The 19,316-nt window shown below is 41.9% G+C and overlaps 1 protein-coding gene across 1 annotated transcript; it reads right to left on the bottom strand.

The window, feature by feature from the left end:
- Positions 1–4,239: 4,239 nt before the first annotated feature.
- LOC133052692 (nuclear RNA export factor 3-like) lies at positions 4,240–13,395 on the bottom strand. The gene is made up of 19 exons (XM_061137586.1): positions 13,370–13,395; positions 11,566–11,582; positions 10,003–10,153; positions 9,629–9,782; positions 8,935–9,018; positions 8,724–8,828; positions 8,520–8,600; positions 8,107–8,223; positions 7,882–7,989; positions 7,625–7,734; positions 7,008–7,044; positions 6,579–6,647; positions 6,441–6,496; positions 6,193–6,300; positions 6,014–6,072; positions 5,806–5,921; positions 5,660–5,702; positions 4,978–5,050; positions 4,240–4,426 (listed from the first exon to the last, which is right to left on the bottom strand). Exons 1-19 carry the CDS (start codon positions 13,393–13,395, stop codon positions 4,240–4,242), a joined length of 1,701 nt encoding a protein of 566 aa, XP_060993569.1.
- Between the last annotated feature and the right edge of the window lie 5,921 nt (positions 13,396–19,316).

Here is a 19,316-nt window from a genome sequence, read left to right as displayed (position 1 = left end):
TGACCCAGAGGGATGGGATGGGGAAGGAGGTGGGAGGGGGGATCAGGATGGAGAACACATGTAAATCCATGGCTGATTCATGTCAGTGTATGTCAAAAACCACTACAATATTGTAAGTAATTAGCCTCCAACTAATAAAAATAAATGAAAAATAAATAAAAGGAGTGAGATGCTTCTATGTGTTCACAAATTCATATGTGATTCTGCATGATGGAGATGTAAATAAAACACAATCTTTTGCATTGCATTTAAGATTTAAGAAAATTGTCACACTTACTTTTGTTTCTGTCTCAATTGGAAGAAAATTTTAAAATAATTCTTCCTTATGTTATCAAGACAAACTGACTTTCATAGAGGGAAAACAAAATGCTTTTTTTAACAAAAATCTTATCAAGCTTTGAACTTGATGTGTTACATTTACTGTTACATATTTTAAAGCATATTTTACAATCACCATTGTTTGCAACTTGTTTTATCTTATGGAAAATATTTCAACTTGAAATAAAGGCAACAAAAAAGCTTTAATACCATGAAAAAAAAAACAGTGATAAAACTTTCAGCTTAGAGCAGTACTTATCTACCATATGAGCTACTAGATTAGTGAACAATAGTTTCTTGTATAAGGAGTACTCTGCTTAGAAGCTATTTACCATTCTAAACGATTATATTTTTCCTTGAGTTTGAATGCATTCAAGAAGATAAGAGGAACTTTAAGAATGCTGCTCATCCCCTAAGGCAAAACAATATGAGGGTGACCCAGTTGGTGGTGACCTCTCTCATAGGGTAAAAGAAGAGTAGTGAGTGAGTACCAGGTTATTCCAGCTTTGTGGGATGCATTTCTCACCAGCAGCACCTATAGGACTGAGGTTGGACACGAATGACTCAGGAGAGGAAACATATTGGGAAAGGGGCAGAAGTTGGCCCACAAACCTCTGAGAGAACTTCACTGAAGGATTCCCCCCACTAGGTCTGTGGGCTCTCCCAATACTGAGTGCTAAACTCACACCTCCCTCATTCTGAAAATGGCTCCCTGTGTGCACCTCCAAGTGCAGAGGTGAGAGTAAACAGAGTGCTTTCAGAAAAACAGACCAGAGTTTCAGGTAGGGGAAAAAATACACATTGAGTTATAATGCCACCTTGTGGAAAATAAAACAGAGTTTTCCAACACCTAGCCTGGCAAGAACCAAAGAGGACATAAAAGGTTAAGAATTCTGCTACAAGAGTGAGTGCAGAAATGGAGAGCAGGTGTCTCCATACAAGATTTGAGAAAACCCTAGATACAAGCAAGACCAACAAAAAAATATTCTACTTGAATACAGATAATAAAGTTTGTGAGAGGTGACTTCTGTCAATACTTCAAATGTGAAAGTAGCAACAGAAATCCAAGGATCATGAAGGAACAAGGAAACATGTCATCACCAAAAGACAATGATAAATTTTTCAGTTATCAAACTCAGTGACCTAGATCTAGCTGATAAAGAATTCAAAACAGCAGTTTTGAGGAAACAACTTTTCAAAGAAAGCATAGAAAGACAGTTCAGTAAGACACAGGAAAACAACAAATAAGCAAAATGAGAAATTTAACAGAAGAACAGAAATCATTTTTTAATGAGTCTGAAGAACTCAATTAATGAAATGAAAAATGTGATTATATATATATAGCTATATATATATATATATATATGTACAGCATATACATATATATGTGTGTACAACTTATATATACAGCAGAGTAGACCAAATGGAAGATATAATAAGTGATCTGAAGGACAGAAAACGTGAAATAACAGAGAACAAAGAAGTAAGATCAAAGAAAGGTTGAATGATCTATGTGCTTAGTCGCACTCAGTCATGTCCAACTGTTTGCAGACCCATGGACCATGGCCCTCCAGGCTCCTCTGTCCATGGAATTCTCCAGGCAAGAATATTGGAGTGGGTTGCCATGCCCTCCTCCAGGGTATCTTCCAACCCAGGGATTGAACTCAAGTCTCCCGCATTGCAGGCGGATTCTTTACCATCTGAGCCACTGGGGTGGGGGTGGGGGGCTACAAAATGTAAAATGTTAAATAATTGGGATTCCAGAAGAAAAAGAAAGGGAGAAGGGGCAGAAAGTTTATTTTAAAAAATGGATTAGAACTTCCCTAACCTGAGGAGAAACTTAGACATCCAAGTTCATGAAGCTAATAAATCACTTTTATCTCAATGCAAAAAAGATTTCTCCAAGACACATTAAATGAAACTGTCAAAAAAAAAATCAAACATATAGAATCCTAAAAGCAACCAGAGATAAAAAGATTGTAACCTATAAAGGAACCCCCATTAGGCTATCAGAATATTGCTCTGCAGAAAGCCAGAAAAGGATGGAATGATACATTTACATTGTTAACAAAAAATTCAGCCAAGAATACTCTATCCAGCAAAGTTATCCCTCAGGTATAAAGGAAAAATGAAGACTTTTCCAGGCAAATGAAAGTTAAGGGAGTTCATTGCTGCTAGGTCTACCTTGCAAGAAATGCTGAAAGAAGTTCTTAACGCTGAAATGAAAAAGATGCTAGTCAGTGATATAAAAACATAGGAAAGCATACAATGCATTGGTAAAGGTAAACAAATAGTCATATTTGGAAAAATCTAATTCTGTAACAGATTGGGATATTAACCACTTAATATAAAGGCTAAAGGAAAAGATTATTAAAATTAATACTACTGAACTACACACTTTAAAATGTTTAAGTGATTAAGGTAGAAAACTATATTTTATGCTTTTTTTTTTACCACAAATAAAAATTTAGAAAAGATAGTGAGGGTGAATGTTAAATTTGGGGTAAACTTGGCAGAACAGTATTGTGTTGAGCTGATGAACAGAGCTCATCGGTCAGTGAGGAGAAGGCCCTTAGTGAAAAATCTGTGAGAGGTTGCAGAGAAAGTAAATCAAAGAGTGAATAGAGTGCTAACACATGGAGAGGGGCTGTGCTTTCTGTCTAGATACCTCAGTGTACCTGTAACTGGGTTTCTCTCTTTACGCACCAGGTGGCCAGATCAGAATGTCAGCTATGAGAGCCTCAGACCAGGATGATCAGCAAGGGGAAAGAAGGAATGGAACTTCAGATCTTGGTATAATGACTTTAACCATCATTAAAAAATTCCAGAAAGCTCTGTCTGGTGAATTTTGGCAACACATAGACCTTCCCTCCCACCTGCCTGCTCTGCCTGTTCAAGCTGCTGTCAGGCTTGTCATGAGGTAGCACCAACATAACTCCAGAATCCAAGTTCTCTACAAAGAATTTTATTTAAAGAGAAAAAAAAATACAATGTTCTCCCTTAAAAGCCAGCATATTGAACTAAGTATAACATAATTTTAATTCTGTTTGAAAAAAGAAATCTGATAGGTGTTAAAGAAGCTGGTAAAGTATACTCCAGAGTCTGCATAAAATGAATCACCAGGTAGCAGTAGTGTATCAGCAGTCAGCAGCATAAGGAAACACAGGGTTCTAAGAGAAATGGGGCAGAGACTGAAGTCTGGACAGCTGTATCCAGTGTCCCAATAATGGGATGACAGGGTGTGGGAGAACTGGGCAGCTGATACAGAGGTGGGTGATGGAGGTAAACACTCTGCTCCTTTGGAGGGACCCTCTACAGTGGGAACAAGTCAACCTACATTGATGGGGGAAGAGATACACCAATGAATGTGATGTAGATTTGGGGTCAACAACAGATGGAATTGCTGTGATATACATAGAATTTTCCAAACAGAACTGGATTTATACTAAATAAGCCATTCCAAGACATCTGTTATTCTTTACAAAATGTACTTCTTTTTCTTAAAAATGAAGATGGATGGAACCAGGTGGCCAGATAAGAATGTCAGCTATGGGAGCCTTAGACGAGGGTTTTCAGCAAGGGGAAAGAAGGGATGGAACTTGGGATCTTGTTATAATGTCTTCAATCAGAGTTCTCTGGAATTTTTCACCACCTGGCAGCAGTCCCTCCTTATCTATCATTTTCTGGATTACTGAATCCTGAGATTGGAATCCAGTGGGAGTCTGAGCTGAAGACAAATTTACACTAGTGAGAAGGGGGTGATTGGGCTAGAGGAGACCTAGAAAGAGAAACAAACACACACAGATATGCTGTCAATCACATTTTGATTAAACTTCATCTCCCCACAAAATTGAACACAATGAATGATTTTCCAAGGCAATGAGCATATGTGTGCACGTATGTGCACTATGATCTTCAGCATCACTTCTGAGACTGCTGGAAGTTCATCCCAGACTGGATGGAGAAATCCTGCACTATTTCCTGTTGCTCCAAGGAGAAGGTGGGCATGGAGTTGACAGAGGGTTCAGGCTTTGGGATGAAGAGCACAGGCTCAGTCTTCTTGGGGCTGAAGTCACTCACAAACAGCTTATCATTCACAATACAAAAACTGGAGGAAATATGGACTCTTAGACAATTGACAGATGTACCAACCCAAACCCCCAGCAATGATCTGCTCCCACTGGCACTCAGCAACCAGATTCCTTCCATCCCCCTCCTGTGTCTGTCCCCAGGCTCCTTGACTGGTTCTTCTGCCCCTTGTACAGAGCCCACCTTCAGAGAGATTGTCTACCAGCTTCAGTCAATGAATAGCCTGATCCCCAACCCAGGGACAACTTCATATCTACCCTGAACAGCAGCCCAGTACACTACAGTACAGAAGTGTACATTCTGATCCCCATTTTCAGAAGAAGATACCAAGCCACAGAGAGGCCCTTTGACTTAACCAAAGTCACACAGAGAATGAGCGTTGGGTCAAGGAGAAAACCCATGTGCTCAAGGAGAAAGCCCATGCTCTTCCTAACCACTAGGCTAGACTGCCCCTTGGAACTACCTGCTGGCTTTCCACAATACTGAGTCAGCCTAAGGTCTGCACCACCACATGCCCAGGGCCCTGAGACCAGGCTGGATGGGCCATCCCGCCCACAACACAGCTCTTACCTGGAAGGGGTGGCAGGGGTAGTGATGAAAGTCCTGGTGAAGGCACGCACACAGCCAGGAGACCTTCCTTCCACTTCAACAACAAACAATAAACAAGAGTACCCCCTTAAAGCCCCATGTGTTTACAGGTTCCCATAGGGATCCCCAGTCAGGGTCTGACTTGACACTCATGCTGAGGGGTCAGTTGTTCACTTGGGGAGCCTGGGTGTTAGGAATGGGGAGGGTAACTGTAGGGCAACTGGAGGGCGGTCTGCTCCCAGTAACATGTCCCCATGACAACCACTTTGCAAGTTCATGGGATACATTTTTCTTAACTGCCCAAGATGTGGGTATATGGGGAAACTGCAAGGTTAAGTATTGGCCCAAGTTCTCAGTGTAAGGATCTGGTATGGGAGTCACAAAACTCCACATCCTGTGTCCCTAATGCCTAGAGTGAACAGGGCAGACATGGACGCAGTTCAGACCTGGGTTGTCTGTGGGAAGGCTGAGGGCTGGAGATCACAGAGAGGAAAGAGGGGGGGAGGGGAGGGATAAAAGGGGAAGAGAAGGGGAGGGAGGGGAGTCCAGAGGAAGGGATGGAATGGAAGGCAGGGGAGGTGAGGGAAGCTGGAAGGATGGAGGGAGGGAGCCCAGCCAGGGGAGGGAGCAGTGGAGGGTCTGGGAGGGATCTATGAATACTCACCTTCCTTGAACACCCCATTCACAGAGAAGCAGAGCATTGATTCCTGAAAGAGAAGAGCCCAGGTACTCAGTCACCCCCCAACTTGACTCCTCCCCATCTGCAGCTTCCCACCCCTGCTCCCAACAAGGCAGGAAGCAGGTGCCCACCGTCTGGAACCACATGTCCACCATGAAGGACCTGAAGTCATGCTGAGTTTTGGGCAACCCACAGAGGGCATGCACAATGTCACATTTTGTGTGTTTCAGCAGCTGGAACCGCAGATCTGTGGGGGAGGGGAAGCAAGCAAAGGTCAGGGACCCTATGAATCTTCCATTCACTGCCCTTTCCTGCACAGTTTTCCCACCACACACTCACTGGGGTCCTTGAGCTTCTTCATATTCCTGCTGTTCTTGAAGTATGCACACATGCTGCTTCTAGGAGACACAGAGGAAACTTGGGTGGTGGTCCAACCAGCATAGGTGTCAGCAGGAGCTGGCCTGCATCTGCTGGGGAACCAGATGCCCCTGGGGAGGAATCTGGGCTGTGATACTCACGGTCCTGGGTCCTTGAGGTGGAATGGAATGGTCAGGGAGAAGCAGGCCTCCTCGTGATAAGCACACAGGAGTCCCTGGCGGTCCCCATAGTCATGGATCAAGTAATACCTGAGGGGGAACAGTAAGGACAGTCTAGCTCTGTGGTATGGAGCTCAAAGGAGACTTGAAAACTCCCATGAGCAGACCTGAGTTTGGGTGGCCTCCCCTGTACCAGCCCTCCCCTTGCTCAGATTCCCAAGGGTACTTACTGCTGCAGGAATTGCATGATTAGACTCTTCAGCTCATCAGATCCAAAGAAGCTTCCCTAGAATCAAAACAGTCCTCAGGACCAGGGCTGACACCCCCTCGTGTACCACCTAGAACCCTGCTGGATCCTCCATGCTCACCTTGCATGTTGGTAAGCATTTGGGGACTTCAATAGCACACTTAGGCCCTGAGGGTGTCTCCTGGCCATCCTAGGGGAGGGAAGAGGAAGTCAGCAAGGCAGTCCAGGATGTGATGCTGGATCAGGGAAAAGAATGGGCCCAGGATGGGGCGGGGGTCTGAGATCAGAGGAGAAAGGGTCCTGGGAAGGCCAGGGGCAGGACTACATGTTCTGTCATTTCCATGGGTCCCCGAAGCCTGTGGAGAGCATGGCTGAAGAAGATTCAAGGCCTTTTCAGGTTCCCACAGAGGATGGTACACTCTTCCTCCCACAGGATATGTAAGGGTCAGGTTCAAAAATGGAACTTGGACAGGTCCTAATGGGTTTCAGAGTAGTTTGTGGGAACTGTCAGTGCTAGTTAGAGGAGTCTATGATCAAGGGATACGCTTACCAAGCTTAGTAACCTGGGGAACAACTCCAGGATGGTGCTGCCAAAATCAAGACAAAAGAGAAAAGCCAGTGAAAATGTGGATGTGACCCTCTTCATGGGAGCAAGTCACTTACAGCAATCACAGCCCTCTGTGTGCCCCCTGCCCACCACGCAGTATCCTAGACTTCCAGAGCCTTGGTCACCACTCCATGGGTTGACCCAGAGGAAGACTGCTCCCTCTATCCCTTCCTCCCACTCCCTCTTCCTGCTCATTTCCCCTGGATAGCTCCCAGCCAGACTGTCCTGACTCCCTTCTCCAGTGCCACAAAGACCAGCAATTCAAACCCTTGCTGGAGGTCTTCCTCCCCTCCCTCCCTTCCTTTCTCCACCACCCAGTGAAGTCTGTGGAGAGAAGAGGAAATGGGGGGGATGAGAGCCCAGGGCTTTGCTACTTCACAGGGGTTTCATCACTCTGTAAAGTCAGGACAAACCTTAAGGATGACCCAGGAGGCTGTGACAGGGAAGTGAGTGAGGTGGGACTCAGGAGGGAGGGAGGGGGATGAAGACAGACATGGAGTGGAGGGAGGAGGTGAGAGATGAGAGAGACAGAAGGGTATAGAGACGAGGTAGAGAGAGACCTTATGTTGGTTGACTTATCACGGGAGGTGGTGCACATGGCATTTCTGTCAACCCACATCCCTTGTGGTTCCAGCTGTTGACCCTTGTCCATCTCCCCAGCAGACTTCACCTGGAATTATGGGGAACACCCACATGGACTAGATGGCTTTGCATCCACACCCAACTTTTCCCTACAAATCCACTTCCCGTCATCTGTCACCATCCCATAAGCCTTCCCACATCCCTTTTAAAGGAAGATCTGAGTGTTCCACCTTACCTCAGTGTTGGAGAGATTCAAGTTCTTGGTGTGGGAAGCATTATCCATAATGGTGGACAGGCTATGCACCATGTAGGGTTTTTTGTTGCTCTGGTCCAAGGATGAAAGCTATGATGAAGAAAGAAGAGTGAGGACTCCAAAGGGGATATCTGAGACCAATATGCCTCTTCTATCTGATCTTTCCAATCCTCACCATCAGCATCAACATTGGGCCTAGGTCTTCACCTTGGACCTGATCCCTGGATGGATGTGCAGGGAGGCAGGCATGCCATTTCTATGGTTCCATGTCATTCCAATATCATAGATCATCAAGTCTCCAGGAAACCAGGAGGGAAACACAGGCTGAGAGGGCCCTGGCTGGTGCACCTCCAGCACCACCCCATCCCCATGATATCATCTCTGAGTGTCCTTCCCAGACAGACCCTCTACCCTCACCTGTCCTACAGTTACTACTACAGCCATACCAGGGCCAAAGAGGAGTCTCTGGATGTCAAGAGATTGCTGGCGGAAATCATATGGTTTGCTCATGGTCAGCTTCAGAGTTAGGGATGGGGTTCTGTGGCTCTGTGTCTGAGGGTGAGTGGGGGGAAGAGGTGGGTTTGGGTATCAGTGCACAGCTTGTGTTGAGTCTGCATTACCTTCATCTGTTCCACCTTTTCAGACTTCAGTGCCTTCTGCACAGATGGGGGTGCATCACAGGGTTCAACAAAGATAAATATCTGTAGAGAACACAAGAGGGGCTGGGTAAGCTCCGGGAAAGCTGTGCATGGGATCAAGCAATACCATGCCCCTCTCCTTCCCTCTTGCCCCTATTCAGCCCTGTTCATGCCCTTGACACACACCTTTTCATTATCCTCATTGAAAATCTTGCCATTGACATTCTTCAATGCACAGGCAATGCTGGCATTCTCTACAAAGAACTGGGCCTGCATTTTCTCATAGTGAAACTGTAGGGAGAGTGACAAGAGAAGCAAAATATGAGACCAGAGCCATTTCTTATCTGGGCCTGCCACTTACACCATTTTGTCTCGTCATTTCCATGTCCTGTCTTACTTCTACTGGAATGAAGGGGACACTGCATTGCTTCTGAATCAAATTCAGCAGCCACTTCTCATCGTATTTTACACCAAAGGGAATCTAGAGGCCAAAGAAGAAATGGGAAACAAAATTGATGCAATAGAATCCAAGGTTAAGATAAGACCCAACTGTGTCTTACTTTAGGACCTATTTTCAGTCTTTAAATAAATTCTTAAGATAGGACAATATCTGTTATCGCTAACTTTTGTACAAGGCATGGATTTGCTAAATATAGTTTCTTTCCATTCATATTCTCTTCCTGAAAAAAATAATATGTTTCACATGCATTTCCTTTTATAAAGTTCCAAGAGATCCATGTGAGATAGACCTGGCCTGCCACTCTGACATGGACCACAGAGACTCAACATCCTCCCACACTCAGCTTGAGCCAAACTGTGTGATCTGGTGTGAAGTGCTTCATCTCCCTGGCAGTAGGTTTCCTCCTTTGCTTTTAGACAACCTCTCCCATGCTCCTCCTTGCAGTCAGTCTGTTTCCTTTCTATTGCTTCTCTGAACTTTCCCTTAGATAATCTAGGAAGATAGTCCCTAGTAATAAGAAGACATTACCAACACCACTGCCCCAGAAAAGTTCCCAGCATCTCTACACAAATTCAACATGACTCTCTCTGTCATCTTCTACATATTAGGTCCATTTAGCCAGAACACTCACTATGATCTTGAACCAGCTCCCCAAGGTCTCATCCTGTCTGTTTCTCTCCATTTTTCTCTCTGGAGGCTTTTGCTTTGTCTCCGTATTAATATGCATTTGGTCTTGTTTCTGAAAACTGCTTCTCTGATGATGGGGTGGAACAGCATAGGGAGCACTGTGGGGAAGTGGAGAGAAGAAAGTGGTCCATATAGATTTAGAAAGTCTTCTCCACATTTTCCCACATGATATCAGAGCTATAATAAAGATTGCTTAAACATTAGCCAGATCCCATCATTCCTCACTCTTCCAGATTGGAGAGAAGAATAACATGTTTAACTACAAGGTTTTGTTGTTCACTGATTGGTACATGTCAGCCATGCTGACTGGTCACTTACTATCTTGCTTGGACGTCCATGGGAACATCACCTGAATCATTATCTTGCTGCTGCTGGGAAGTGACATGCTCAGACGAACAGTTGTGTCGCCTTCGAAAAAACCTCCAGCTTCGTGCTCTTCTTTGTAAAGGGTTCAGTTTATCAGAGTGCTCTAAAATTGACAATAACAGGTCAGTGGTCCCAATACCAAAAGTCTTGGGTAAATATCATGGCTAAGGAAAAAATATCACTGATTGTATAATCTAAACAGAAATGCATCACAGTGCTAAAAACAAAGGCTGAGAGACTTCACTGTGGCTCCACTAGTCAGGAAATGAGAGGTGCAGAGCATTCACAGCTAAGAAGAAAACAGGCACAGAGGAAAGGGTCTGGATCTAGAGTGTAGTCTGTGATGTTAGATCCTGCTCTACTTGGTTCAGGCTAGGTGACGTGGGACAAGTGACTTTTAATCACCAAGTCTTACTTCTCTGCTCTGCTCTAGGGGGACAATAAAACATACCCTGAAATCTACCCTGGTGTGATGTTCAAGGGTTAAAGCTGGTCTGCCTCACTGGAGGAAGAATTAGAGAAATGAAAGATAAATCTGATGAAAATATCCAGAATGGAGCCTGGAAAGATATATCAGTTCAGTTCAGTTCAGTCACTCAGTCGTGTCTCTTTGTGACCCCATGGACTGCAGCATGCCAGGCCTCCCTGTCCATCACCAACTCCCAGAGTTTACTCAGACTCATGTCCATTGAGTTGGTGATGCAATCCAACTATCTCATCCTCTGTTGTCCCCTTCTCCTCCCACATATAATATGGAAAATACCAAAAGTGAGGTGTAGAGAATTAAAGGTGATGCAGTGAGTATACCAAACACATGGTTAATGTGAATCCCAGAGAGAAGGAGCGGGAAAAGTAGAGAACTGATATTTGAAGAGAACTTGGTTGAGAAGTTTCCAAAAGTAACAAGATATCAACTTAGGATAACAATGTTAGTTGGAGAAAAAATTTAAGGAAAAACATTCCTTAAAAATGTATTCATTTCACCATAATGTAACAAAAAGTCAGAAATTTTGTGACCAGAAAACTCAAACTAAAAGTAATGTTACAGGCTCTTCTTTGGGCAGAAGAAATATCATCCCAGATGGAGTCACATAGATACAGGAAAGAAAGACTAATGTCATTTGTGAATATGTAGGCAAATTTAAACTATATAAAATGATGATAGGAATATTTTCTGGGGGTTCACATATATACAGAATGAAAATGAATGGCAATAAATTTGGAGAGAGTATGTGGAATCAAAGTGTCTCAAGGTCCCATAATTGTCTGAGGAGTTTTAAAGAACTAATTAACTAATATTAGACTGTGAAAGGACCTCCCTAGTGGCACAGATGGTAAAGAATCCACCTGCAATTAAGGAGACCTGGGTTTGATTCCTGGGTTGGAAGGATACCCTGCTGAAGGGAATGGCAGCCCCGTCTAGTATTCTTGCCTGGAGAATTCCATGGACAGAAGAGCCTGGCGGGCTACAGTCCATGGTGTCCCAAAGAGTTGGACAAAACTGAAGTGACTTACCATGCACCACCACCAGACTGTTAAAAGGCAAAAATGCACTTTGTAATATGAAGGGTAAGCACTACAAGAATAGCAAAAGAATGTTTAGATATCTGCATGAATTAAGAATTCAATAGTTACAAAATATTAACCATTTCAAAGGAAAGGAAAAGGAACTTAGAAGCAGCAAAAATAAATACATAGCAATATGATACACATAAAGCAAATTATATCTATTTTTACATTAAAAGATTCAGGATAAATATTCTAAATAGAAAGACATATATTTTCAGACTGGACAAGAAACATTTCATCAAACACTCTTGAAAAGAGAAACATGTGAAATCTAATCATCAGGAAAATCTGAAAATAAAAAATGACAAAATGTATATCTTGTCCACATTAGCCTACAGAAAACTGGTATAACCATATTAGTAAAAGAAAAGGTACAGTTTAAAGAGAAACATTATAAGAGAAAGAGGGAGATTTCTTTATGATGACAGGTTCAATGCAATAAGAAGATATTAATACAAAATTCTAAATTTGTATGCATGTCTTAAAATAGAGCCAAAATATGCAAAATAAAACCTGATAGAAATAAGTGGGAATGGACAAATCCACAGTCACAGTGGGAAACTTTAACACGTCTCACTGAGTGACACAAAATGGCAAACAAAACTCAGCTAGAGGGAGAGGATTTTTAAATGTGACTTAAATATACAAATTTATTTAATTGACATAGAACAATGTACATAGCAAATACTCACTGAACATTTCAGAATAGATCATATGCTAGGCACAAAAGCAAGCCTCAAAAACTTCTAAGGACTAATACAATTTACCCTGACTAGTTAATGCAATATTCAGTAGCAATGGTGGGGTTTCCGCCCCTCCCTCACCTCTAGTATAAATACAAAGAACATTAGTTTACACAATCCCACCCTCCACCTAGGTTACCATCCCCACTCTCCAAACCCTAGACCCAAGAAGATCACATTACTCATGCCTTTTCCTTAGCCAAGGAAAAAAATTCACCCAGCCATGGCCATTTCCATAAGAGGGTAAGTTTCCCACCTGCAATCAGGACGGGTGTGTCAGAGCCCATTTGGCCCATTTCCTCAGGAGAGTAGAAAACAGTCAGTCTAGGCCGTCTCCCCTCTTTCTCTAAAGGAGGGTTGGCTGGTTAGGGGTCATGTGCGTTGGGGTGGGGAAGGGAACCCAGAAACCCTCCTGTCCTGTGGAGATCTGAAAAGAAGTTCTCATGCAGACTGACTCACCCATGGAGTGACCTGAAGGCAGAGATTTGTCACCGCTGTCCTCACAGGCTGCTCTAGAAGAGAACGCGTGGGTCTGGAACTGGAGGTTTGGAGAATATCAAGGAAGGCTGCCAAGGAAAGAGAGAGCAGGCCCCAAACTCTCTGTCAATGCCAAGCAAGATGGAGTCCTTACAGGAAGTCCTTTCCCCAAGGGCATAGGGGAGGAGAGCCCTGGGGGCCAGAGGAGCTTTAACTTCTTATAGTAACAGCCCTCTGGGTTTTCTACCAGCTTAACGCCCAGGGACCGTTTCCAACTAAACCACTCCTACAGAGGTGTTAGGAGGCACTGGGGACCCAGGTACTTATAGATACAAACACAGAGAACTCTCTATGCCAGATTCTGCATCTGCTACATTACACTGTGTTCCTTCATTCTGCAGACCCAGAGAACTGTGAGTGCCAGAGGTAGGAAAAGTTCTGTACTTGCTACATTGCATCTGTTCTTTCATGTATTCCTCACAAGGAGATTCTGATGTCAGAACCAACTTTTCAAGGTTGCTGAGGCTTACCGAGGTGCTGGAGCTTGTGGAGTCATTCGGATGCTACCTGGATTAACAGAGACTGGAATTGAGCTCCAAGGAATTGGGTTGATTTCCCTATGCACAGATTCACTAAATTCTTGGTTAAGTTGGTACAAAGTAACAAAATGTGATAGTAGTCAAATGTCTGAAATTAATACCAGTTCATCTTAGAGAGAGTAACAACAAGAGAAAAAAAAAAAAAAAACAGAGAGAGAGAAGAAACATACACTGGAATGGGTTGCCATGCCCTTCTCCAGGGCATCCTCCCCACCCAGGGATTGAACTCATGTCTCTTATATCTTCTGCATTCTCAGGCAGGTTCTTTACCACTAGCACCACCTGGGAAGCCTATATAATATATGATATATAGTCAATGTAGATAGATGACCCTAGTGGCCAGAAACAGAATTGTAGCTCTAGTGCACCAGCCAGAAACTTCTGGGATCTTCCACTACTTTCTGGAATTTTCCACTCCTTGCCCACAACCCCTTCCTGGATCTCTGTCCTTCCTAAAAGAGGAAGTCCAGCCACAGAGAGGTGGAGAAAAATCTGCATATGAGAATGTGAACATTTGAGGTAAAAGAAGCATAAGACAGAAAATCACACTCAATACAGATAAACTGTCAAGTCAAAAGCTGAAATATTTTATTTTTTATAAAACAGTATCATGTGAACATTTCGACAACATGATATATATGAACTTTTTTGTCATTTGGTTATTATTTTCAATTGTTTAAACAAACTTTCCTTATCAAAACATATTAAACATTTAATAATCTATACTTAAAAATGAAATTATTTTACACATTCCATATATATGATCCCCTCACCATGACTTGCAGATCCCAATATATTCAATGCAAAAAGACTGGTGTTCACACTCCAGATGTGTTTCTCTTTAAGTAATTTGGTTCAGTCGCTCAGTAGTGTCTGACTCTTTGCGACCCCATGGACTGCAGCACTCTTTAAGTAATATGTATACCTAACTTAAAATATTTGTGTATTTATGTCATTTTAGATACTGTGCATCCTTCTAAAATTTGCAATCACATACATACAGTTTTCTGCGGGTTTCTCGGGTGGCGCTTGTGGTAAAGAACCTGCCTGCCAATGCAGGAGACATAAGAGACACAAGTTTGATCCCTGGGTGGGAAATATCCCCTAGAGGAGGGCATGGCAACCCACTCCAGTATTCTTGCCTGGAGAATCTCATGGACAGAGAAGCCTGGCAAGCTACAGTCCACAGGGTTACACAGAGTCGGACACCAATGAAGTGATTTAATGTGCACAGTTTTCTGTAAATTGAGTTTTTCACTTATCAAGACAACTCCAGATTTTCATTTCCTCAGTTATTGTGGTTGGTCATCTTTCCAGATGTTTTTGGAGACAGCATTTTGCTTTTTAGGTGAGTTATTTGCTATTGTCTTTTGTCCCTTTTTCCGCTGATAAGTAAAAGTCCTTTCAATTATTGAATATAAGCACAAAATCTGTAGCATTGTTTGAAATATTGACTCTCAGCTTTTAAATCTTTGTATTTTTTTGATAGTACAGAAATTCTTTAGATTTATAGATTTTTAAATTTAAGAATAATACAGCTATAATAGAAAAAAATGTATAATACATAGGATTGCATCAACTATTAGTTCACTGGGAATTCTAGACTCAAAGCCTTGAGAACTTCAGGACAAAATGTAAGAAAACTTTAGACCAAATTCTACATTGACAAATAATGGGGAAAATATTTGAATATTTGTTTGCTTATAGGAGATATCATGTAAAGTGTATCTGACCTAAAATAATTCCATAAATGATCATTTCCTTCCCTTCATGGAGGCTAATTCCCTCTGCTTCGACCTGAACCCCATGCAAATCCCTTACAAAGTTCAATCCCTGGGGCCCTATACCCAAGGAGTGGATTTCACTTACATCATCTTCAAGACCACGATATGGGGGAGAGGGTTGTATCAGCATGGCATTGACACTAGAAAAACTAAAAACTGGATATGTGGTACAAGAAAAGCTTTTAACTCTGCTACAAAGTTATTAGAGAAATTTAGGCAAAGTCAAAAAAAAAACCTTTCTCTATTCCCTCCAAAATTCTCATATATAAAGGCATATGAATTATAGGAAAAGCATTTTATAAGCAACTGTTTAATATGGTCTTATATAAATAAATCTGATTAGTAAAAAGTGTGTCATTCAAATCTATTGAAATAAGTTAAATAAGAACTATGCATTACAAACCTATACAGATTAAATAATTATACATGCTTTTTATATATACATATATACATAAACATTATATAACATATGAAGAACAGTGTGTATATATACATATATAGTGAGAAAAATTTTAAGAATATATATGTTCATGTAAACCTGTTTATATAGTACTTCACACAGAGAAATATTTCTGGGGAATGTAAACTAAACTACAAAAGGTGTACATCTTGCTATGTAAGATGATAAAAAATATAGAATAATATTTTTTTCTAATAAATACACCTTCCTGAACTTCATTAGCTTTAAAATAAAAATATTAATTTGAAATCAGAAAAATAGCTGATTTAAAATTTTATAACATTATGATACATACCTGAGTGGGAATTTCATTGCAAAGATAATGCATACATATGTGACTTAAATGTATATATCTCAATTTATATATTTTTGCATTACCCTTCTCTCAATCACATATATATGTACATTTCTTGTAATAATTGGAGGGAGGGGCTGAAGAAAAGTTCTTGCCCCTATATTTAATGTACATGGTCTCTGACTCATCCTTAATGCTTCATTTGCCACAATAATCTTCCAGAAATTTCCGTGTGATGGGTACGTTGTTCTCTTCCTCCTTCCAAGGCTTCCTGCTAAGTGACAGCCAAGTTGCCATTCCAGATATGTTCACCAGGTGGCGCAGACATCTAATTTTTGAATTTTATCCAGTGAAAAATGGATTATTTGGGAAATGGAATGAAAAATGTTTCAAAAGTTTAAAAAAAACATATAAAATAAATGCATGCTTAAAGTGCTTTGCCTAATGATTTTCTTCTTCTTTGTGGTTTTCCAGATAGAAATCATAGTAATAATATGACTCCTCTTAGGGGACTGCTGATTAGCATATGCCTGAGATGGGAGCAAGGAGGGCAGAAGGGATTCATGTACATACTGTCTATGACTGTCCTGTAAATTTCACAAAGTTTTTCCTGGCATGATAGACTGCAGGGTAAGGGGTTTCCACTTTGGATTTTCCAAAAGGATGAACCTGGTTACAGGATATTTCCTTTGGTTATATCTGATTTGTCTCCACTCTCTCCTCTTCTGCTGGCTAAAGCCTCCTTAGCCTCAGATCTCAGCTTAGAGGTCACTTCACGTGAGAAATCCCAGATAGACCCTACTGGTTTGATTAGCAAAGGCAAAGGCTAACAGAGTTTTGAAAAGAGAATTCACTGGTCATAGCAAACACCCTCTTCCAACAACAAAAGAGATGACTCTACACATAGATATTACCAGATGGTCAATAACGAAATCAGATTGATTATATTCTTTGCAGTCAAACATGGAGAACCTCTACACAGTCAGCAAAACAAGACCAGAAGCTGACTGTGGCTCAGATCATGAATTCCTTATTGCCAAATTCAGACTTAAATTGAAGAAAGCAGGGAAAATCACTAGACCATTCAGGTATGACCTAAATCAAGTCCCTTACAATTATACTGAAACGAAGTGAAGTGAAGTGAACTCTCTCAGTTGTGTCTGACTCTTTGCAACCCCATGGACCCACCAGGCTCCTCCATCCATGGGATTCACCAGGCAAGAGTACTGGAGTGGGTTGCCATTTCCTTCTCCAGGGGATCTTCCCAACCCAGGAATCAAACCCAGGTCTCCCACATTGCAGGCAGACGCTTTAACCTCTGAGCCACCAGGGACGCCCATACAGAGGAAGTGATAAATAGATTCAAGGGATAAGATCTGATAGACAGAGTACATGAAGAACTATGGACGGAGGTTCCTGACATTGTACAGGAGGCGGTAGTCAAAATCATTGCCAAGAAAAAGAAGTGCAAAAGGCAAAATGGTTGTCTGAGGAGCCCTTACAAATAGCTGAGAAAAGAAGAGAAGCCAAAGGCAAAGGAGAAGAGGACAGGTATATATCCATCTGAATGCAGCATTCCAAAGAATAGCAAGGAGAGATAAGAAAGCCTTCCTAAGTGATCAGAGTGCAAAGAAATAGAGGAAAACAATAGAATGGGAAATATTAGAGATCTCTTCAAGAAATTTAGAGATACCAAGGGAACATTTCATGCAAAGATGGGCACAATAAAGGACACAAATGGTGTGTACCTAACAGAAGCTGAAGATATTAAGAAGAGGTGGCAAGAATACACAGAAGAACCATACAAAACAGATCTTAATGACTCAGATAACCACGATGGTGTGATCACTCACCTAGAGCCAAACATCCTGGGCTGCAATGTCAAAAGGGCCTTAGGTATCATCACTATGAACAAAGCTAGTGGAGGTGATGGAATCCCAGTTGAGCTATTTCAAATTCTAAAAGATGATGCTGTGAAAGTGCTGCACTCAATATGCCAGCAAATTTGGAAAACTCAGCAGTGGCCACAGGACTGGAAAAGGTCAGTGTTCATTCCAATCCCAAAGAAAGGCAATGTCAAAGAATGTTCAACCTACTGCACAATTGCACTAATCTCATACTCTAACAAAGTAGTGCTCAAAATTCTCCAAGTTGGGCTTCAACAGTACATGAAGAAAGAACTTCCAGACATTCATGCTGGTTTTAGAAAAGGCAGAGGAACCAGAGATCAAATTGCCAATATCTGTTGGATCATAGAAAAAACAAGAGAATTCAAAAAAAACATCTACTTCTGCTTCATTGACTACGCTAAAGCTTTTGACTATGTGGTTCACAACAAACTGTGGAAAAATCTTAAAGAAATGGGAATACCAGACCACCTGACCTGCCTCCTGAGAAATCTGCATGCAGGTCAACAAACAACAAGAAACGGACATGGAACAATGGACTGTTTCCAAATTTGGAAAGGAGTACATCAAGGCTGTATATGGTCACTCTGTTTATTTAACTTACATGCAGAGTGCATCATGCAAGATGCTGGGCTGGATGAAGCACAAGCTGGAATCAAGATTTCTGGGAGAAATATCAATAACATCAGATATGCAGATGACACCACCCTTATGGCAGAAAGTGGAGAGGAACTAAAGAGCTTCTTGATGAAAGTGAAAAAGGAAAGTGGAAAAGCTGGCTTAAAACTCAACATTCAAAAAACGAAGATCATGGCATCTGGTCCCATCACTTCATGGCAAATAGATGGAGAAACAATGGAAACAGTGACAGACTTTATCTTCCTGGGCCCCAAAATAACTGTAAATGGTGATTGCAGTCATGAAATTAAAAGATACTTGCTGCTTAGAAGAAAAGCTGTGACCAATCTAGGCAGCATATTAAAAAGCAAAGACATCACTTTGCCGACAAAGGTCCATCTAGTCAAAGCTATTGTTTTTCTAGTAGTCATGTATGGATGTGAGAGTTGGACTGTAAAGAAAGTGAAGTTGAAGCTCCAATACTTTGGCCACCTGATAGAAAGAACTGACTCATTGGAAAAGACCCTGATGCTGGGAAAGATTGAAGGCAGGAGGAGAAGTGGATGACAGAGGATGAGATGGTTGGATGTCATCACTGATTCGATGGATATGGGTTTGAGCAAGCTCCAGTAGTTGATAATCGACAGGGAAGCCTGGTGTGCTGAAGTCCATGGGGTTGCAAAGAGTCGGGCACGACTGAGCTACTGAACTGAACTGAGGCATCTAGTGACTCTACCATATTTGCAGTCTCCAGGCATATATGTGAAAGGGGACCAAATACTGAGTTCACAATTTGTCATAGGTTGTAGCAACA

Source organism: Dama dama, chromosome X (genome assembly GCF_033118175.1).
Source record: "Dama dama isolate Ldn47 chromosome X, ASM3311817v1, whole genome shotgun sequence".
Classification (NCBI taxonomy): domain Eukaryota; kingdom Metazoa; phylum Chordata; class Mammalia; order Artiodactyla; family Cervidae; genus Dama; species Dama dama.
Note: the sequence above shows the minus strand (reverse complement) of the source record. Positions and strands in the feature narration are given on the sequence as shown.

Excerpts from the sequence above, each read along its gene's own strand:
- LOC133052692 (XM_061137586.1), bottom strand. The coding sequence starts at position 13,395 with ATGACTCCACAAGCTCCAGCACCTCG. Across the intron at positions 9,019-9,628 it reads GGAGCTGGTTCAAGATCATA|ATTCCCTTTGGTGTAAAATA; the intron begins GTGAGTGTTCTG and ends TTTGGCCTCTAG. Across the intron at positions 5,051-5,659 it reads GAATGGGGTGTTCAAGGAAG|TGGAAGGAAGGTCTCCTGGC; the intron begins GTGAGTATTCAT and ends TTGTTGTTGAAG.